The following is a 20,179-nucleotide window of genomic DNA, read 5'->3' on the forward strand; positions in this document are numbered from 1 at the left end:
CAGCCTGAATACGGTTGCGCTTACCATTGAGCAGAGGTTGTGGTGGATGGTGCAGTCCAGAGTACCAAACTTCATCTGTCCAGCCAACTGGATTGAAGCTTTTCTCAGTTCAGGCAGTAAGGCTCGACATGGAGGACACCACTGCACACATGTATCAAACATTTATTACTAGTGCTGTCAGGCGATTAAAAAAAATAATCTAATTAATTACAGGATTTGTAATTAATTAATCTAATTAATCGCATTTTAATCTCATATCTGCTAAAGGTTCCCAAATAAAGAATTTGAATTCTAGGACATTACAAAATTGTAGTGCATGACTAATCAATTGAATACACCAATAAGAGAAGATTTGATATCCACATTTTTATTGGTGAAGTGTGCTTCATAAATGAAATTCAAAAGAAAAAAGGTCAAGCACATCAGCAAACCAATTAGGCCAGGTGCATTATTCAAAAATGCAATAAAAATACAGTTAAATAAAATAAATAAAAATCAGAAATAAAATAAGGCTAAGTCTCAAATAGGCACATAAGCAGACTCTCAATCAAAATGAATACTAAAGCTGACTCAATACAGCAATTCAAAATGAATAATAGTATAACATGCCTCTAAATAAGGCAACATCAATAGCAAGAGGCCAACAGGCATTTCTTTTAAAAGGGTATCTCCAGTCATAATCTATGTTTGTCTCAAAATCACCACACCTATTATCAGTTCATCTCATAGCATCCATACACCCAACCTCAGCCTGTGGAAGTTTAGATTCAATTTTGTTCAAAAATCAATCATTTACACCGAACATACAGCTGGTGAATTCTTTTCATCACTGTAGTTCTCGACGGTAGCTGGAAATTAGAGTCAGATGATGCTATCTGAAACGCCTCTTTTAGGCCCTCGTCTTCCACAATTGAAATCGGCCTGCAATCAGCAGCAACCCACTTTGCGATTGAGTTTGTCAGTTTTTCTGTCGTGGCTTTGCTCATTCGTTTTCCTAACTCAGCAAGTGTGGGTTGGCGGAGTGAGCTCACGGTAGCACTAGCGGCACTAGCAGCAACTACATGTTTAGCGTTTAAATGATAATTCAGGCTGGAGCTGCTACGGTGATAGGAAAATTCTTTTTTACACAAGGTACAAATCACTGCGTTCTTGTTAACAGTCCCGTCTTTGTTCTTTTTATAAATAAACTTGTCGTTCAAAGGTCCAAGTAGGCTTGCTTCGCTCTCCGGTGTCGCATCCATGTCTGTTGTCACCCTGCTTTTGACTAGTGGCGCAGGTGGGATGCGACCTCACTGTAGCCTACGGGTCACTCAAAGGGCCAAATTTAAAATGCTTGCACATTGACTTGCCACTCATGATTAATTGCGTTAATTTTTTTAGCGCGTTTTTTGCAGCGTAATTAATTAATCTAATTAACGCGTTAAACTGACAGCCCTATTTATTACATTAATATCCAAGTATGTAACATGACAAGAATTGTTTTTAATGCATGGTCCTGGTAGCTTGTTAAATTACATGATATGATTGAGCATGTTGAAGTGGAAGAACTCCACTGAACTAACTGAGCTGCCACCTTATCATGGCGGAGGAGTTTGAGAGCCCGAATGACCTGAGGAGAAGTTAGCTTTTGGGACATGGAATGTCACCTCTCTGGTGGCGAAGGAGCTGGAGCTTGTGGAAGAGGTAACTTTCAGGCTGGATTATTGCAATTCCTTACTATCAGGCTGCCCAAATTCGTTGCTGAATATTCTCCAGTTGCTCCAGAACGCTGCAGCACGTGTTCTGACAAAAACCAGGAAGCAAGATCATATTTCTCCAATACTCGCCACTTTGCACTGGCTCCCTGTAAAGTTTAGAATAGAGTTTAAAATTCTCCTCCTTACTTACAAAGCCATAAATGGCCAGGCACCTTCTTATCTTAAAGAGCTCATAGTACCTTATTGCCCCACTCGAACACTGCGTTCCCAGAATGCAGGTCTACTAATGGTTCCTAAAGTCTCAAAAAGCAGAACAGGAGTCAGAGCATTTAGCTCTCAAGCTCCTCTCCTGTGGAACCATCTTCCAGTCTTTGTCCGGGAGGCAGACACTGTCTCTACATTTAAGAGTAGGCTTAAAACCTTCCTTTTTGATAAAGCTTATAGTTAGGGCTGGCTCAGGCTTGTCCTGGACCAGCCCCTAGTTATGCTGCTATAGGATTAGACTGTTGGGGGACATCCAAAGATACACCAAGCTCCTCTGTCCTTCTGTCCCTCTCCATCTGCACGCTTTCATGTCCTACCACGGCGTGTTACTAACTTAGCTCCTTCCCCGGAGTCTCTGTGCTTTGTCGTCTTGCAGGTTCCCATGGACAGTGGCTGAATCTGGATTGTGGATTGCAGCTGCGTCTCCTGCCTTGGCCCTGCCTGACATCCACTGCAACTGCTACTACTGTTATTACATCCACTGTCACTGTTACTGTGATTGCATGTCTGTCTCTCTGTCTCTGTCTGTCTCTCTCTCTCTCTCTGACTGCATTTCTGTCTGTCTGTCTGTCTGTCTGTCTGTCTCACTCTCCCTCTCTTGCTCTTCCTCTCACCCAACCGGTCGAGGCAGATGGCCGCCCACCCAGAGTCTGGTTCTGCCCGAGGTTTCTGCCTGTTAAAAGGAAGTTTTTCCTCGCCACTGTCGCCAAGTGCTTGCTCATGGGGGAATTGTTGGTTTCTTTGTAGATAAAAGAGCTTGGTCTGTACCAGCTCTATATGGAAAGTGTCCTGAGACAACTTCTGTTGTGATTTGGTGCTATACAAATAAATAAATTGAATTGAATTGAACTGAGGTTGAGCGGTACAGACTAGATAAAGTCGGGCTCACCTTGACTCATAGTGCCGGCTCTGGAACCCAAGTCCTCAAGAGGGGTTGGACTCTCTCATGCTGGAGTTGCTTGTGGTGAGAGGCAGAGGGCAAGGGTGGGCTTTCTGATAGGCCCCAAACTCTCTGAGTGCACGTCAGGGTTTACCCCGGTAGACGAAAGGGTTGCTTCCCTGCGCCTTCAAGTTGGGGAACAGGTCCCCGACTGTTGTTTGCGCTTACATGCCAAACAGCAGTTCAGTGTACCCACCCCTTGGGATAGGTGTTGGATAATGCCCCAACTGGGGACTCCATTGTGCTGCTGGGGGACTTCAACGCTCACATGGACAATGACAGCGTGACCTGGAGGGGCCTGATTGGTAGAAATGGACTGCCTGATCTCAACAGAGGCGGTGTTCAATATTGGACTTCTGTGCAAGTCGCAGTTTGTCAATGACACCATGTTCAAACATAAGCATGTCCATCAGTGCACTTGGCACTCAGACACCCTAGGTTGTAGGTCGTGTGTTGTACACTCGGGTGAAGAGAGGAGCAGAGCTGTCAACTGATCGTCTCCCAGGTTCCCATGAATAGGGGCTGAATCTGGATCACCACCTGGTAGGCAGTTAGATCAGATGGCAGGAGAGGACGCCGCAGAGACCTGGTAGGCCCAAGTAGTGAGGGTCTGCTGGGAACGCCTGGTGGAAGAACTTGTTGATTTTCCACTCCCACCTCCAGCAGAACTTTGGCCGCGTTCCCTGGGCAGTAGGGGACATTAAGTCCGAATGAGCCTTGTTCTGCTCCACCACTGTTGAGGTGGCTGTTGCAAGCTGTGGTACCTGTGGACACCAGGGGTGAGGCCAGCTGTCAGGTTGCAGAAGGAGGCCCACAGGGCATGGCAGCTGACTGCTACCAGAGGGCCAAGAGGTGTGCGGCTGTGGCAGTCGCCGAGGCAAAAAAACGGGAGGAGTTCAGTGAGGCCATGGAAGAAGATCATCAATCGGCTCCAAAGAGGTTCTGGCAAACCATCCGGTGCCTTGGGGGCGGCAACTCGCTCATACGGTTTACAGTGGAGCAGGGGAACTGCTGACATCAAATGGGGATACAGTTCAGCGAAGGAAGGAATACTTCAAGGACCTCTTCAATCCCACCAACACGTATTCCTAAAACAAAGAAGAGCTGGGGGGCTAGGCGAAGGGTCATTCAATCTCTGTTGGGGGCCATCCAGTCCCTGTACCGATGGAGTGTGGCTCTGGTTTGACTACTCTACCTGCTTTATTGATGCTGCTGTAAATTCGAACTTCCTCTCGCAGGACTAATAAAGGACTATTGAATTGAATTGAATTGCCGGTAGTACGTAAGACCTGCTCCTGGTGAGGGTTGGGTTCCGCTAAGGCTGCCCTGTGTCACCAGTTGTGTTCATAACTTTTATGGACAAAATTTCTAGGTGCAGCCGAGTGGTGTAAGGTGTCAGGTTTGGTGACCTGAGGATCTTGTCTCTGCTTTTGTCGGATGATGTGGTCCTCTTGGTGTCATCAAACCATGACCTCTAGCCCTTGCTTAGGCAGTTAACAGTGTAAAGCAGCTGGGATGAGAATCAGCACCTCCAAGTTTGAGGCCATGGTCTTTAGCCGGAAAAGGGTAGATTGCCCACTCCGAGTGTGGAGGAGAATCTCCCCCGAGTGAAGGAGTTTAAGTATCTCAGGGTCTTGTTCTCAAGAGAGGGTAGGGAGGAACGGGAGGTCAATAGGTGGATTAGGGCGGCGGTGGCTGCTGTGATGCAGGCGCTCAAACAGTCCGTTGTGGTGAAGAGGGAGCTAAGCCAGAAGGAGTAGTTAGTTCTCAATTTACCGTTCAATCTACGTTCCGATTCTCACCTGTGGTCATGAACTATGGGTAATGACAGAGAGAACAAAATCGCAAAGGGGGCCAAATTGAGTTTCCTCCACTGGGTGTCTGGGCTCAGCCTTAGAGACCGGGTGAGGAGCTCTGACATCTGGTACGAGCTTGGAGTAGAGCCACTGCTCCTCCGCCTCGAGACGGTGAGGGTGCCTCCTGGACGTCTCCCCAGGGGAGGTGTTCTGGGCATGTGCGTCAGGTAGGAGATCTCGGGGCCGACCCAGGACACACTGGAGGGATTATGTCTTTCGGCTGGCCTGGAAACGCCTCAGGATCCCTCAGCAGGAGCCGGTGGAAGTGGCTGAGAAGAGAGCTGTCTGGGCTATCTTGCTGTGGCTGCTGTGACCAGGACACGGATAATGGAAAGACAACGAGTACGAGTACGAGTACGAGTACGAGTACGAATACGAGTACTAGTACAAATACAAAGCGGAAGAAAACTGTACATCAGCTTCCTGATGGAGCCAAAACAAATGTGACTGGTTATCACTCACATGTTGTTCTGTGATATTTGCATAAAGTTTAACTCTTTCAACTTTTCCAAATCGAGTGACATTTTGGGTCTTGAGTTTTGAGGCACAAATTGACTCTCAGTGGGCTGCATAACGATGTTATATAGGGAATTCACAATGTCATAACTCCTGTGCTGAGTCCATACTGTATGTCTGAAGGGGGAAAGGCTCATCTGTGTGAATGCTGTGCTGCCTCTTCTGTGTTTGTCTGTCCTTTTGTGAGGTCTCCACAGTGGAGAGGATGTTGTTCTCCTGAATCCAACTCTTCACTTTATTCTGTACACATAGCATCTATTGCATGTGTGGCCATCCTGGGAGAGGGATCCCTGTGCTGTTGCTCCTCCAGAAGTCTCTTCCATTTCTGACTAGACTGCAAAAGCGGGGCCAACATTCCGTAACTGACTGACTGACTGACTGACTGACTGACTGACTGACGGACTGAGTAGCTGAGTGTTGAAGTTACACCACTAAAATGGTGTAAAGTGGTCTGGTCTGAGTATTCATGTTTGTACCAGATGACATCACCAGACTATGATAGTATCAATATGAAATATTTCAATCACCATACGTATATCAAGTAAGCAGCAGTCACCTACTTTGGTAGATATTCCGTACCATAGCAAGAGTTTGGAAAAATGCTGCACCTCCAAAGCACTCTTGATGGCTCAGAGGACTGTGCCTATAGCCATGGAATCTGGAGTTGTGGTAGGTAACTAACATTCTGTTTCATATAACCTTCTTCCTCACTACTGCTACCCACAAGCACAAACACACCCACATGAAAAAAATTAATAACCAGTCCAGACCTCCCCAATGCATCACAGTGCAATAGCACATCACAGTACATCACACAGATGGCACAGGCAGTAGGCTACAATACTTGATATTCACCATGAGGAAATGAAACTGGAAAACAATATGAAACTTGCTGCTAAAAGTGCAAGGGGAGTTAATAGATAATTAGAATAGTTACAATTCTTTTTTTCTTTTTAATCATATTCAAGATCTGAGTGGAAAATATTGGTCTTCAACTGCATTTCCAAAATGTTTTGACATTTATGAGGACAAATACGGAATATTGTTTTTCGGTTTTCCTTACCCGAATCAAGGGTCTAAGAACAGAGGGTGTCATATGCTGTACAGACTGTAAAGCTACTTAAGGCAAACTGTTTTAGTGATATTGGTAATAAGACTAGACTAGACTATAAGGTCTAGGAACAAACACTACAGCCTGGGGACAATAAATATAGTTCACATGCCAACCACTGACCTAAAAATGAGTATGTCAGGCTAGGGGTGTGTATCTGCCCATCAAAGATGACCTGATATGTATTTTGGTACCTGGTTCACCACTGGTTCATATTAACAGAGCTAAGCATCATCATTTAAAAAAGTTGTAACACATAGCAACCTGAGCAGGTCAAACAAATTAACATATATATGTGTGTGTGTGTGTGTGTGTGTGTGTGTGTGTGTGTGTGTGTTTGTGTCTATCTATCTATCTATCTATCTATCTATCTATCTATCTATCTATCTATCTATCTATCTATCTATCTATCTATCTTCTGATTAAGTAGTTAGTTACAAACCGGAGCAAAGAAGTCAACCAGCCAGGGCTCCTTTCTGTCTGAGGGAAAGTTGTCAGGTCTCAGAGTTGTCACGTGAGCACGAACGCTGTCTCTTGCAAAACTCACAATGTTGTACAACACATCTTTACCTACAACACACAGGTTACGCAGACAGTGAATGAACAGAAAATCAATCTACAACTATTTTGCTAATCTATCAATCATTGAAATATTTTTTTTTAACCATTTTTTTTTGAGCTTCTCAAACATGAGTATTTGTTGTTTTTCTTAGTGGTCTCATAGACCAAATAAACCAGCTGACCACAATAAAAAGAAAAAAAAAAACAAACAAACATGATGGTAGTACTGAAGGTGTGTTGTAAAAGTGAAACACTGTTTAGCCTCATTTCACTGCATGGTAGTACTGACTATACCATGCAGTGGAAATGAGCTTGACTGGAGTCACTTTTGGTACCAGGTACATTTCTTGATTTTGTTTTTCCCACTGCACTTCCTACTGGCTCAGCTTGCTTGGAACTTTGTCACTGTTTTGCCAATGTAAAACGAACTGTTCCAGATGAGTCGAGTCCAGTTGAGCTATGCAGTGCCATGCAGTGGAAATGACTCATTTGAGCAAGAAGGACTGAATGACAACACATTTGAAGAGTAACTAGAATAACGTAGTATAGCAGCTTTGTGAGGCTGTAATCAGACACAGTGATGCTTTAAACTAAATGATGTCAACATGCTCTCAGTTGTATTGCTAACATTCTTATGTTTAGAAGGTATGATGGCTTACCATGTTTTTTGCATGGTAGCATACTAACAGCAAGAGTTATCAACAGGGGACCACGAATATCTGTACAAAATTTCATGGTTGTATACATTCGTGAAATTGCATATATGCAACATATTGCATATATGCAACATTTTATGATAAATGTTAGACAAAAGTGGTGGACCAATAGACAGACAGACACTGCCATCTATAGAGGCACAGCAAACAGCAGAACACAGAAAGGTATAAATACATTAAAGTACAGTGTGTAGTACTCACCGTGGTGGATCTCAAAGTCATGAATTCCCAGTCCTTTGAAAACGGCGACACAAGGTTTATGGATGTAGAGAGACTGACACAACTCTGAGTCAGCTATACAGTCCACTCTGCCAATCTGGAGAGACACAGTTAGTTGAACATACAGGAAGGTCGCTCGCTCACTCACTCACTCACTCACTCGCTCACTCACTCACTCACTCACTGAGATAGAGAGAGAGAGAAACAGGTACCTGTATGTGGTCATTTTGGAGGAAAACTTGTAGCTTCTTGTACTTGTTGGAGGCAGGGCTTCTGTCTCCAAATGTAAAACTCACCAACCAGCGATGATGGGCTAGCTTCCTCTGAAGTCAAGAATTTTTATATCATTAACAGGGTGTACGTTTTTAGCATGCATTGTAGAGTGTTTTCAAGCTGTAGGGTATTTTGGGTGTGAGTATAATATTGTGTGTACCTGGAAGCTGTCAGTAGTCAGCAGCTGCAGATTAGGCAGATGGTTGATGACCTGACTGTAAATCTCTTTACTGTCCAGAGTATTCAGCCACTGAAACATGCGCAAATTGAGTAAGAGCTGCTGTACAACACTCAATATTACTACAGACAGTAGAACACTGTCTAAAAGTCTAAATAGAGCCTGTAATGCATCTTACCAGTACACTCCCATGTTGATCCAGAGAACTTCCATGTGGGAACAAAGCAGTTGCTCCACTGGTCACCTGAAATACAGAAGACGGAGTAGAGACTAATAGTAGTACCAGGGCTTAAAATTGGGCTGGGGTTGTCCTGGACCTTATGGTGCACTCAGTTCCACCAAGAAAACTCTGAAATCTATAATGCTTTGTATGGCAAAGTGCGTGGGCGCTGACTTCATGGTGTATTCACCTGGTAAATCCAGAATATATATTTGAATGGCCACGAAAGTTGTTTAAAACAGAGAGGTTTCCATGTTTTTCTTTGTTGTTAGGTTTCAGCGTATCATTACGTTTCAGTTCTTTCACTACAGCACTTTTATTAATTAGATGCTAAAATCACAAACAATATCCCATTCATTACTACAAAGCCAGATTTTTATAATACCATAACAAAAAACTTACCAAACCTATCAGCAAAGTCAACCATATCCTTGTACATCAGGTATAGAAAGGACCTTCTTTGACAATTTCAAGTTATTTTACTGCAGCATTTTTTAATAGTCATAGTCAAGGTACCCATGCATTTTGGCCAGTAAAAATATTCTTGGCCGATGGGCTCACAAGTCATAAATCTAATTTTAGAGAGCGTAATAAATCCCAATTAACTGCAACAACTAATATCAGAATCAGAATCAGAAATACTTTATTGATCCCGGGGGAAATTGTTTTTGTTACAGGTGCTCCTACAAGAATAGAAGAAACAGAAGAGATGAGGAAGAGATGGAAGAGATATAGAAGAGAAAGAAGAGATAAACACGTAGTGCAATTAAAAGAGGATAATATATATATGTGTGTGTGTGTGTGTGTGTGTGTGTATATATATATATATATGTATACACACACACACACACACACACACACACACACACACACACGCACGCACACACACACAGATAACCAAACAAAATATATATACTGAGACAAGGGCAATTCAGAGGGAGGAGTTGAACGGATTGATGGCCACAGGCAGGAATGATTTCCTGTGGCGTTCAGTCGTGCATTTTGGTGGGATGAGTCTCTCGCTGAAAGTACTCTTGTGCCTGACCAGCACATCACGAAGTGGGTGTGAGACGTTGTCCAAGATAGTCCGTAGCTTAGTCAGCATCCTCCTCTCTGACACCACCATCAGAGAATCACACTCCATTCCCACAACATCACTGGCTTTATGGATCAGTTTGTTGAGTCTGTTGGCATCTGCCATCCTCAGCCTGCTGCCACAGCACGCAACAGCATAGAGAACAGCACTAGCCACCACAGACTCATAGAAAATCCTGAGCATAGTCCAGCAGATGTTGAAGGACTTCAGCCGCCTCAGAAAATAAGAGACGACTCTGGCCCTTCCTGTAGAGAGTGTCAGTGCTCTTTATTGTCAATATGTACCCCCAGGTACTTATAGTCCTCCACAATGTCCACACTGGAAACAGGGGTCACCGGTGCCTTGGTTCTCCTCAGGTCCACTGCCACTTCCTTAGTCTTCATAGTCACACCACGTGACAAAGTTGTCCACAGCAGCCCTGTACTCATCCTCATCGCCCTCACTGATACATCCAACTATCACAGAGTCATCAGAAAACTTCTGAAGATGGCAGGTCTCTGTGCAATGGTTGAAGTCCGTGGTGCAGAGGGTGAAGAGGGAGAGAGAACAGTCCCCTGTGGGGCCCCAGTGTTGCTGACCACTCTGACAGACAGTGTTGCAGGTGCACGTACTGTGGTCTGCCAGTCAGGTAGTCCACAATCCAGGACACTAGGGGGGCATCCACCTGCATTGGCTTGTCACCTAGTGAGCTGGATGAATGGTGTCAAACGCACTGGAGAAATCAAGAAATATAACCCTCACAGTGCTCGCCGCCTTGTCCAGGTGGGCATAGACACGGTTGAGCAGGCAAATGATGGCATCCTCAACTCCAAGTCAGGGCTGATAGGCGAACTGGAGGGGGTCCAAGAGTGGCTTGACCATGGGCCCAAGCTGCTCCAGGATGAGTCTCTCCATGGTCTTCATGATGTGGGAGGTCAGTGTCACAAGTCTGTAGTCCTTGGAGGCCCCGGGCCATGGCATCTTTGGCACAGGAATGAGGCACGACGTCTTCCACAGCATGGGGACCCTCTGGAGACTTAGGCTCATGTTGAAGACATGGTGAAGAACTCCACACAACTGGGGGACACATGCTTTGAGCACCCTGGGGCTGACACCATCAGGTCCTGGAGCCTTGTTTGAGTGGAGTCTCATCAGCTGTCTTCTCACCTGGTCAGCAGTGAAGCACACTGTGGAGGTGACAGGTGGAGGAGGGATGTAGCCCTCAGGTTAGAGAGTACAGTCAGTCTTGCAGCTGGAGGAAGAGGTGTGAGGAGGGTTCACACAGGAGGATGGGGGGGTGTAAGAAGGAGGAGGAGGAGAGTGGTTGATAGTGCCCAGGACAGGCAGCAAAGGAGTCGGAGTGGGGATGAGCCAGGCCTGCAGTGTCAAATCTATTAAAAAACAGATTCAGTTCATCGACCCTGTCAACGCTGCCTTCAACTCCTCTGTTGTTGGTTGTTCTGAGGCAGCCAGTGATGGTCCTCATTTCACTCCAGACCTCTCTCAAGTTGTTCTGCTAAAGAAACAATTTAGCTCAGTTAGCCATGGCTCAGTTAGCCATGGCTCCACTTACCTGGCCATCAGGCAGGTCAAAGCTGTTTCGCCCTCGGCAAGAAAATTGCTGAGCTGGAGCAGCTGAGAGACACCTGGACACTATTCTCTTCGGCCCTGCACAAGTCTCTGCCTCCAGTAAAGAGCTGGAGGCCACGGCTCCCTACTTGGCTGCTGTTTATATTCCTTCGGCTGCTGACTCCACGCAGTGCGCTACTACGGCCCCGGCCGCGGGTTCCACTCCACTCGCTGCTGCTTCTGCTCTGGCAGCTACTACAGCTGCCCTGATACTCGGCTCTACGCAGGCCACTGCTACCGCACCGGCCGCTGGTTCCGCTCCATCTGCCTTTCCTGAGGACCCCTGGTTCCAGCTCAGGGCTAAACCCAAGGTCTCAGTCAGCTCCACTCCTTTACACCCGGACACCTGGGTGGTTGTCGGCAATCGCAAAAGGAGGGAGAGGCTGTCACTTCATGCTCCCACAACTTGTGACACCCAGCTTCAAAATCATTTTAAATGACTTCAGCTTCCCTTCAAACATTTTAGTAGTGGGCGATTCAATAATCGGGGGAATTCGCTTCTTCAACACAGCCACTCACTGCTTTCCAGGAGCCACAGTCCCAGTTATCCTGGAGAAACTTCCCGGTCTGCTGTGGTCACTCCCATCCTCCATAAGCCATGTCTTAGTACATGTGGGCTGCATTGACACTGCTCAGAAGCCGTCTGACCTGCTCAAAAGGGATTTTTTTTAGCTTCTTAAACAACTGTGGTAGGTCCGTTTTTATCAGCAGTCCTCTTCCCACACCATCCCATCATGGAGCATGGCGTTTCAGCAAGCTGCTCTACCTAAACACTTGGCTACAGTCCACCTGCAGAGCTTTTAACGTTGGTTTATATTGACAATTTTAACCTGTTTTGGAACTGTCCCTCCTTTTATAGGGCCGACGAAGTTCACCCCAACAGGCTCGGCAGCCAAATGTGAACGACTAATATTCACCACGCTGTCCAGTATGCTCCACGAGACTGACTGTTTACCTGTCACACCCCCTCCCCAGATTCATCTTCTCCATCCACACCAGCTGTTCACAGTACTATTACACTCACTAGTCCCCCGACAGTCCACAGTTGTCACTACCACCTAAACCGGACATCTTTACTGTACAATCCATTACAGGCAGACGTTTTCCCCGGACTCACAAACAGAGTGCTTTTAACAGGGATAACCTACACCCAGACATTTTATCTCCCTGTGGTCATGAGCGCACCTTCAGCACGAACATTAACCTGGCTGTGCTGAACGTGCGCTCTCTTTAAAACAAATCTTTTATCATAAATGACCTGATTTTAGACAAGAAGTTAGATGGGTTACTTTTAACAGAAACATGGCTTGGCACAGAGGCACCAGTTACTCTCACTGAGGCTTGCCCACCAAATTTTAACTTTTTATTCTCCACCGGGGAAGGCAAGAGAGGAGGTGGGACTGCATCAATTTTTAATAATATTTTATTGTCAAAGGAAGTCTATTTTAACAGTTACTCATCTTTTGAGTACCACGCCTTTGTTTTTCGCAGTCCTTCTGTTCTCTGCATCACTGTTTATAGACCACCCCATCATTCCACCACTTTTATCAGTGAATTTTCAGAGCTTTTACCAATCATACACAACTCTTATAAGAGAATTTTAATCACTGGCGATTTTAACCTGCACATGGATAACACCTCAGACTCACTGTCCAGAGAATTCTTAAACCTTTTAAATTGCATGGATTTTAACCAGCACGTCACACAGCCATCTCACACAGAGGACACACCCTGGACCTGGTCATAACCTATGGTCTCTCCACTGGTGTGTCCTCTGTTGTTGACCTGGCTGTGTCCGACCATTATTGTGTGTATTTTAACATTGCCAGTTTTAACCATCAGGATGCCCGGTGAGAACAGTGAGGAAACGCCACCTAACTTCTGAGGTGGCTGCAAATTCTATCAAGATTTTACAGAGCAATCTTGCAGAAGTCTTACCTGCACCCTGCAATTTTATTATTGACAATTTTAACAGGAAACTGCGAGTAACTTTAGACTCTGTGGCTCCACTTTTAACAAAAATGGTAAAAACATAACCTTTACCCCGTGGAGAAGTAAAGATGAAATAAAAAAATCAAAAAGACTATGCAGGGTTGCAGGGAGAAGGTGGAGAAAAACAAACTCACAGTTCACTATGAAATATTCCGTGAACAACTCAAATCGTACAATAAAACAGTCAAACAGGCAAGAATATCCCATTTCTTAAACCTCATCTCAGATAATACAAACAACCCAAAATTACTTTTCTCCACCTTCGATCTTTTAAAAATCCCCAGAGACACCAACGGACGCCCTCTGCAAGGACTTTGCAGACCACTTCAGAAGTAAAATCGATGACATCAGATCCAGTCTTTTATCACATCAGAACGTAACTTTTAACACACCTGGACCTGGTCAATTTTACCCAAGGAAATACTGGAGAGTTTTGCCCTGGTTGATGCGAGGACACTTGGTCAAGTTTTCCTCCCAGATAAATCCAACAACCTGCCTTTTAGATCCAATTCCCATATCACTTTAAAAGACATTTTATGGATTCTTCGAAGAACAGATTTTAAATATAGTGAAAAATATAGTGAACTCTCTCCAGACAGGTGTCTTCCCTGCCGCCTTCAAAACGGCAGAGTTCAGCCCCTTCTGAAGAAGAGCAATTTAGACCCCAGCATTCTTAATAACTACAGACCTGTATCCACCTTACCCTTTTTAAGTAAGATTTTAGAAAAGCTGGTTTTTAACCAACTAAATTATTTCTTAAATACTAACAACATTTTAGAGAAATATCAGTCTGGTTTTAGAGTGAACCACAGTACTGAGACAGCCCTTTTAAAGATTTTAAATGATATCGGGTGTAATGTGGACTCACAAAAACTCACAGTCCTGGTGCTACTGGATCTAAGTGCTGCCTTTGATACAGTAGATCACCACATTTTGTTAAACAGACTCAGAAACCTGGTGGGCCTCTCTGGTGCTGTTTTTAATTGGTTTTACTCCTATCTCACAGACTGCTGTTTCTACATAAGTTTGGATACATGTTCCTCCGCAACCCGTATTGTGTGGGGTACCCCAAGGGTCAATTTTAGGTCCAGTACTTTTTAATCTTTACATGCTTCCCCTTGGGGATGTCATCAGGAGCCATGGCATCAGCTTCCACAGCTACGCTGATGATATACAGCTTTACATTGTTGTGTCTCCTGAAGACATGGGGCCTATTGAAATCCTTTTAAACTGTATTTTAGACATTAAGTCATGGATGGCTTAGAGATGGCATGGAGATAGGTTTTTACCATCTTAAAAATATAGCCAGAGTCCGCCAGTTTCTCTCTCAGGCTAACACAGAGGTGCTGATGCATGCTTGTAATGCCCTGCTCTCTATCTATAACTATCTATAACTTACAAGACTATCTATAACTTACAATTACTCCAGAACTCAGCCGCACGTGTGCTGACGAGGACCAGAGGGCAGGAGCACATTACACCGGTTTTAGAATTGCTGCATTGGCTCCCTGTGTGTTTCAGGATCGACTTTAAGGTGCTTTTATTAGTTTTTAAGTGTCTTAACGGTCTTGGGCCATCTTATTTATCTGACCTGTTTTTATCATATCAGCCCTCGCAGATCATGAGGTCCTCTGGCACAGGCCTTTTGATTGTTCCAAGGGTTCAGACCAAAGCCCACGGGGAGGCAGCATTCAGCCATTATGGTCTGAAGCTTTGGAACAGCCTGCCAGAGTGCATCAGGACCGCAGAGACCATTGGTGTTTTTAAAAGGAGGCTCAAGGCCCATCTTTTTAGTTTGGCTTTCAATTGATCTCTTATACTCTTTTAATTCAGACATGTTTACCCTAGCCCATTGTCGTTTAGCTTTTAGGTCCCTTCATTTTATTCAATTTTAGGTTTTAGGTCTTTTATTCTATTGTCTTTTAGGTTTTAGGTCTTTTATGGCCTGAGCCCAACAGTTCAATGTCTGGACAACAGATATGTTCCTTGATGGTAATATGACCAGGATTACACCATTGGTTGTTGACAAGAACGGCGAGCCCCCCCCTTTATGCTTACCGCTCTCAGTGCAATGTCCTAGTGCAACCATGTCTCTGTAAAACACAACAGACTGCACTCCCAGTACTCCCTCTGACTCCTGGCGAGTGCTGTTAGCTCATCCGCCTTATTTGCCAGCAACCTCAAATTGCCCATGATGAGAGAGGAGAGACACAGCTTATATCTCCTCTCCATAAATCTTCGTTGTCTCGACCAAGCTCTTTTCCTCCGCTGCTTCTGTCCTCCCCTGTATCCTCTGTGTGTTTTCCTCCAGATTTCAGCGGGGATCTTTGATTTTCTGGCCGACAAGCCGGCCTGCCTCAGCGCGATCAGCTGATCTCTGGTGTAAACAATGCGGCCATGAAGTCGCTGCACATCCGTGCTGTGCCCCAGTGAGAGTAGCAATTCCAAAGCGAAGAAACAGACCAGAACTGTCTCGCCAACATGTTTGAAGAGGGCACAGCTTAAAGATGATAGTCATAAAAATAAAAGTGGTAATAATATAGAATAGAGCAAAAAAAAAAAAAAAAAAAAAAAAATATATATATATATATATATACACACACACACACACACACACACACGCATACATACATATATGTGTGTGTGTGTGTGTGTGTGTGTGTGTGTGTATATTTTAAACCTATATCTAAAAATTGTTCAGAGCAACTGAGGGCATGGACAGTTCAGAAACAACAAAATATCTATTTCTGCTGCTTTGTGGATGATACTATGATTTATCTTCCATATAAACCAAACTAGCTAAGAATCATAGGAGCCTCTCCACGATATAGGACTAGTGACACAAACTGAGTGGTCAGTGTTTTTTCCCCACCATCGAGAATAACAAAAGTATCTTACAGTAGTAATATCAGTGGTACTGCAGGAGTGTCAAGCCTTACCTGGAAACCATCACAGAGCTGTTCCTGTGTGGTGCAGTCCATCCATCCCACCTTGACAAGACCATTCTACACAACACATTATACAAAGAGAGAACAACTCATGTTAAAGTACAAGTTAATTGGTCAATATCTAACCTAAAACTAAATCTAAATTTGAGTTAATTCCTTTTGTTGATTGTGTCTGTAAGTCTGTGATTCTTTTGCCACCAATATCAATCACAACCTGAACTCACAAAAAACGAGTTTTCTGTTTTTCCCTCAACAATGTGATGCACTGCTTTGGTTGTAAATTGACAGAACTGACTGATCAATAGACCTGTTTTAAAAGACGTTTTGGCTTGTCATAGAAGGGAAAGCATAAGTGTAACCGATAATATTAAAGGGATACTTTCCAGATTTTCAATCCTATCATAATAATAATAATAATAACAATAATAATAACCCTTATTTTTAGCACAAAAGTCATACATACAACACAAAATGCTTGATATAAAAGCAGATAAGCCTAACATTTCTAAATAATAAAAACACGCAAAATAAAATCAATGCTGCGTTCTGCACACTGACTATTCACTTTTTTTGGAGACACCAGACAGAAGAGTGTTACAGTAGTCCAGCCTGCTGGAGATAAAAGCATGTATTGACTTTACTGCGTCTGCTCAGGATGTGCCTTTCAGAAGTTAGGTTGGAATCAATTATAATACCAAGATTTTGTACTTGTTCCTTGTTGTAATTTAATGCAAAAAAAATAGGCTGTCACAGATTTTCTCTCTCAGCTTTGGCTCCAATTAAGAGTATCTCAGCTTCATCTTGATTTAGTTTAAGTTCTGAGTCATCAACAGACTTGGTCTGTACCAGCTCTATATGGAAAGTGTCCTGAGACAACTTCTGTTGTTGAATTGAATTGAATTGCCTGAGGTGCATGCAATCATGCTGTTCATTAAACTGTACTTATTAGAGCTAAAGGAGACATAAAGCTGGGTATCAGCTGCTGATGTTGCAATTCCTAATAATATTACCATGTGTATAAATATATAATATAATATAATAATTGGTTTAATATTATTTGCATTTTTTATTTTAACCCCCCCCCACATATATGTATGTATGTATGTATGTATGTATGTATGTATGTATGTATGTATGTATGTATGCACATATATACATATACATACACACACACATATATATATGTGATGTGTGTATGTGTGTGTGCGCGTGTGTAAAGACTGAAAAGTACTGGGCCTAAGGTATAGCCCTGTGGGACACCACATCAGGTCTATTTTATTTGGCATGGACATCCATGGTCACAAAGAAATGTTGACCAACCAAGTAAGACTTGAACCATTTAAAAACTGCCAGAGAGAACAACCCAAGGGTCAAGTTTGTCCTGCATAATATTATGATCTACAGAAAAGGTGTCTAGACCTTGGATGCAGACAGCAAGTCCTCCCACACCCAACTGGGGGCCTGCAAGTCACATCCATCCTGCCGCATTACCCATCTGGTCCGAAGAAAATTAAATGAATTCGACAAAAAGTGTCCATCTAATGTTAGTCACCAGTGGAAGAGGTCATGTTTGTCCTGACATGGTCAAATGCAAAGACGCAAAAGAGAGACTGAGCACACCACTGAGCAGAACAAGCTAGGTTTTACAAGATAGGAGTTGGCAATTTATTTTGCAATATATTTACATTTTATTTTTTAAATGCAGTGCTTTCTGAGAAATGTCTAAATCCCACTGCTTGTTCACAGGGGTACCCCAAGGGTCAGTGCTTGGACTCCTTCTCTTTTCAATATACACACCCCACTTGGTGCAGTCATCTGCTCACATGGCATCTTATACCATTCATATGCTGACAATACCCAGCTCCTCCTTTTATTCACACCAGACAACCCCACAGTCTCAGCATGGATTTTGACATGCCTTGCTGATATCTCTGCATGGATGAAGGAACACCACCTTCATCTTAACCTCTCAAAGACTGAGCTCCTTGTCATCCGGACCAGTCCCTCTATACAACAACAGATCAGTATCCAGCTTGACTCAGTGCTCACTCCTGCAAAATCTGCCAGAAACTTGGGTGTCATGATTGATGACCAACTAACTTTTAAAGAGCATGTGGCCTCTGTTTTTTGATCATGCCAATTTGCCCTTTACAACATCAGGAAGATCAGACCCTACCTGTCTGTCTGTCTGTCTGTCTGTCTGTCTGTCTGTCTGTCTGTCTGTCTGTCTGTCTGTCTGTCTGTCTGTCTCACTCTCCCTCTCTTGCTCTCCCTCTCTCACCCAACCGGTCGAGGCAGATGGCCGCCTCATTCAGATTGATGCTCCCTCCCGCTCACTACGCTCTGCCCAGGAACGGCGCCTGGTGTTGCCAGCATAAAAAGGCCCCAAGTCTCTAGCTACACTCTTTTCTTCTGTGGTTCCCCAGTGGTGGAACGAGTTACCAAACTCCATTCGATCTGCAGAGTCCCTCTCAATCTTTAGAAAAAGACTAAAGATCAAGCTCTTTCCTGAACACCTTTGTTCATTAAAAAACAAAACAAAAAAAAAACAAAACCCTCTCTATTCACTCTATGCATTACTTCTTAGCACTGTCTTGTAGCACCTATGTCCGATTGGACCAGAAATTTGTGTTAGGGCACTTACTCTGGTTGTTCTCTCCTGTCCAGAACCTTGCTTGTGATGTCTGAAATTCTCATATGTACGTCACTTTGGATAAAAGCGTCTGCCAAATGACAAATTGTAATTGTAATTTTAACAGCTTGCTCCTAGCAACGAGCCAAAAAGACTGTATTTCATAGTTCACCACTATACAATACGTTTTGAAATGTAACATCTTCCACTTTGAAATAGGTTTTCTATTAATCAGTAACTTATAGGTAACATTGAATATACAGTGTAGCTGGATAACATTCACAGCAATCCTGTCCCAGGATTAGTGTGGTTTTAATGTTGTTGATTTTCCTATGGTTGACACTATTGTCATAGCGGTGTTAAATGCTGAGTGAGCACTGTGTGTTGTTGCTTTGTTGCTGCCGAATTCACACATTAATGTTACACTGGAGAAGTTGCTTCAAAATTGCAGAAACAGAATGTGTCTCCTTTATAACTTTGACTAAAGCTGTTCAAAGTATTGTGGCAATGTGTGTTAAAATGAATGTAAGTGAATGTACTGAGATCAGGATGAAAATAAAAATACAGGCAATGGATAAAACGACACAATAAAATATAAAAAGCTAGGTAAAAATAAAGTAGAATAAGGATAAAAATCTGAAGAAGTCTATTAGGACAAAGCTCCAAAAGAACTTTTTGTCTGGTGCCTCTGCTTTCTGTGGTTCTCAGACACAACAGAATCTTTTTTCCTTCTTTACACATACTGATTCACCACAGGTCTTGATTACACTGAAGCAGGCATTTCACAGCCACCTCAGAATGTCTTCTCATGGAGGTAATTCAATTCAATTTTATTTGTATAGCGCCAAATCACAACAAAAGTTGTCTCAGGACACTTTCCATACAGAGCTGGTACAGGCCGAGCTCTTTTATCTACAGAGATCCAACAATTCCCCCATGAGCGAGCACTTTGCGACAGTGGCGAGGAAAAACTTCCTTTTAACAGGCAGAAACCTCAGGCAGAACCAGGCTCTGGGTGGACGGCCATCTGCCTCGACCAGTTGGGTTAGAGAGGGAGAGCAAGAGAGAGAGAGTGAGACAGACAGAGACAGACAGACAGACATGCAGTCACAGTAACAGTGACAGTGGATGTAATAACAGTAGTAGCAGCTGCAGTGGATGTCAGGCAGGGCCAAGGCAGGAGACGCAGCTGCAATCCACAATCCAGATTCAGCCACTGTCCATGGGAACCTGCGAGACGACAAATCACAAAGACTCCGGGGAAGGAGCTAAGTTAGTAACACGCCACGGTAGGACATGAAAGCGTGCAGATGGAGAGGGAGAGAAAGACAGAGGAGCTCGGTGTATCTTTG

General features: G+C 43.9%; 1 protein-coding gene across 2 annotated transcripts in view; it reads right to left on the bottom strand.

Annotated features, from left to right (window-relative positions):
- dnajc10 (DnaJ (Hsp40) homolog, subfamily C, member 10) overlaps window positions 1-20,179 on the bottom strand; it is an 88,917-nt gene that overhangs the window by 39,534 nt on the left and 29,204 nt on the right. For both annotated transcript variants that reach the window (XM_070975888.1, XM_070975889.1), the window contains 7 exons: window positions 16,187-16,252; window positions 8,510-8,575; window positions 8,314-8,403; window positions 8,093-8,203; window positions 7,863-7,977; window positions 6,827-6,954; window positions 25-141 (listed from right to left, as the gene is read on the bottom strand). In XM_070975888.1, coding sequence (XP_070831989.1) covers window positions 25-141; window positions 6,827-6,954; window positions 7,863-7,977; window positions 8,093-8,203; window positions 8,314-8,403; window positions 8,510-8,575; window positions 16,187-16,252 — 693 coding nt within the window. The remainder of the gene's footprint in view (window positions 1-24; window positions 142-6,826; window positions 6,955-7,862; window positions 7,978-8,092; window positions 8,204-8,313; window positions 8,404-8,509; window positions 8,576-16,186; window positions 16,253-20,179) is intronic.

Source organism: Chaetodon trifascialis, chromosome 12 (assembly GCF_039877785.1).
Source record: "Chaetodon trifascialis isolate fChaTrf1 chromosome 12, fChaTrf1.hap1, whole genome shotgun sequence".
NCBI classification, from domain to species: Eukaryota; Metazoa; Chordata; class Actinopteri; order Chaetodontiformes; family Chaetodontidae; genus Chaetodon; species Chaetodon trifascialis.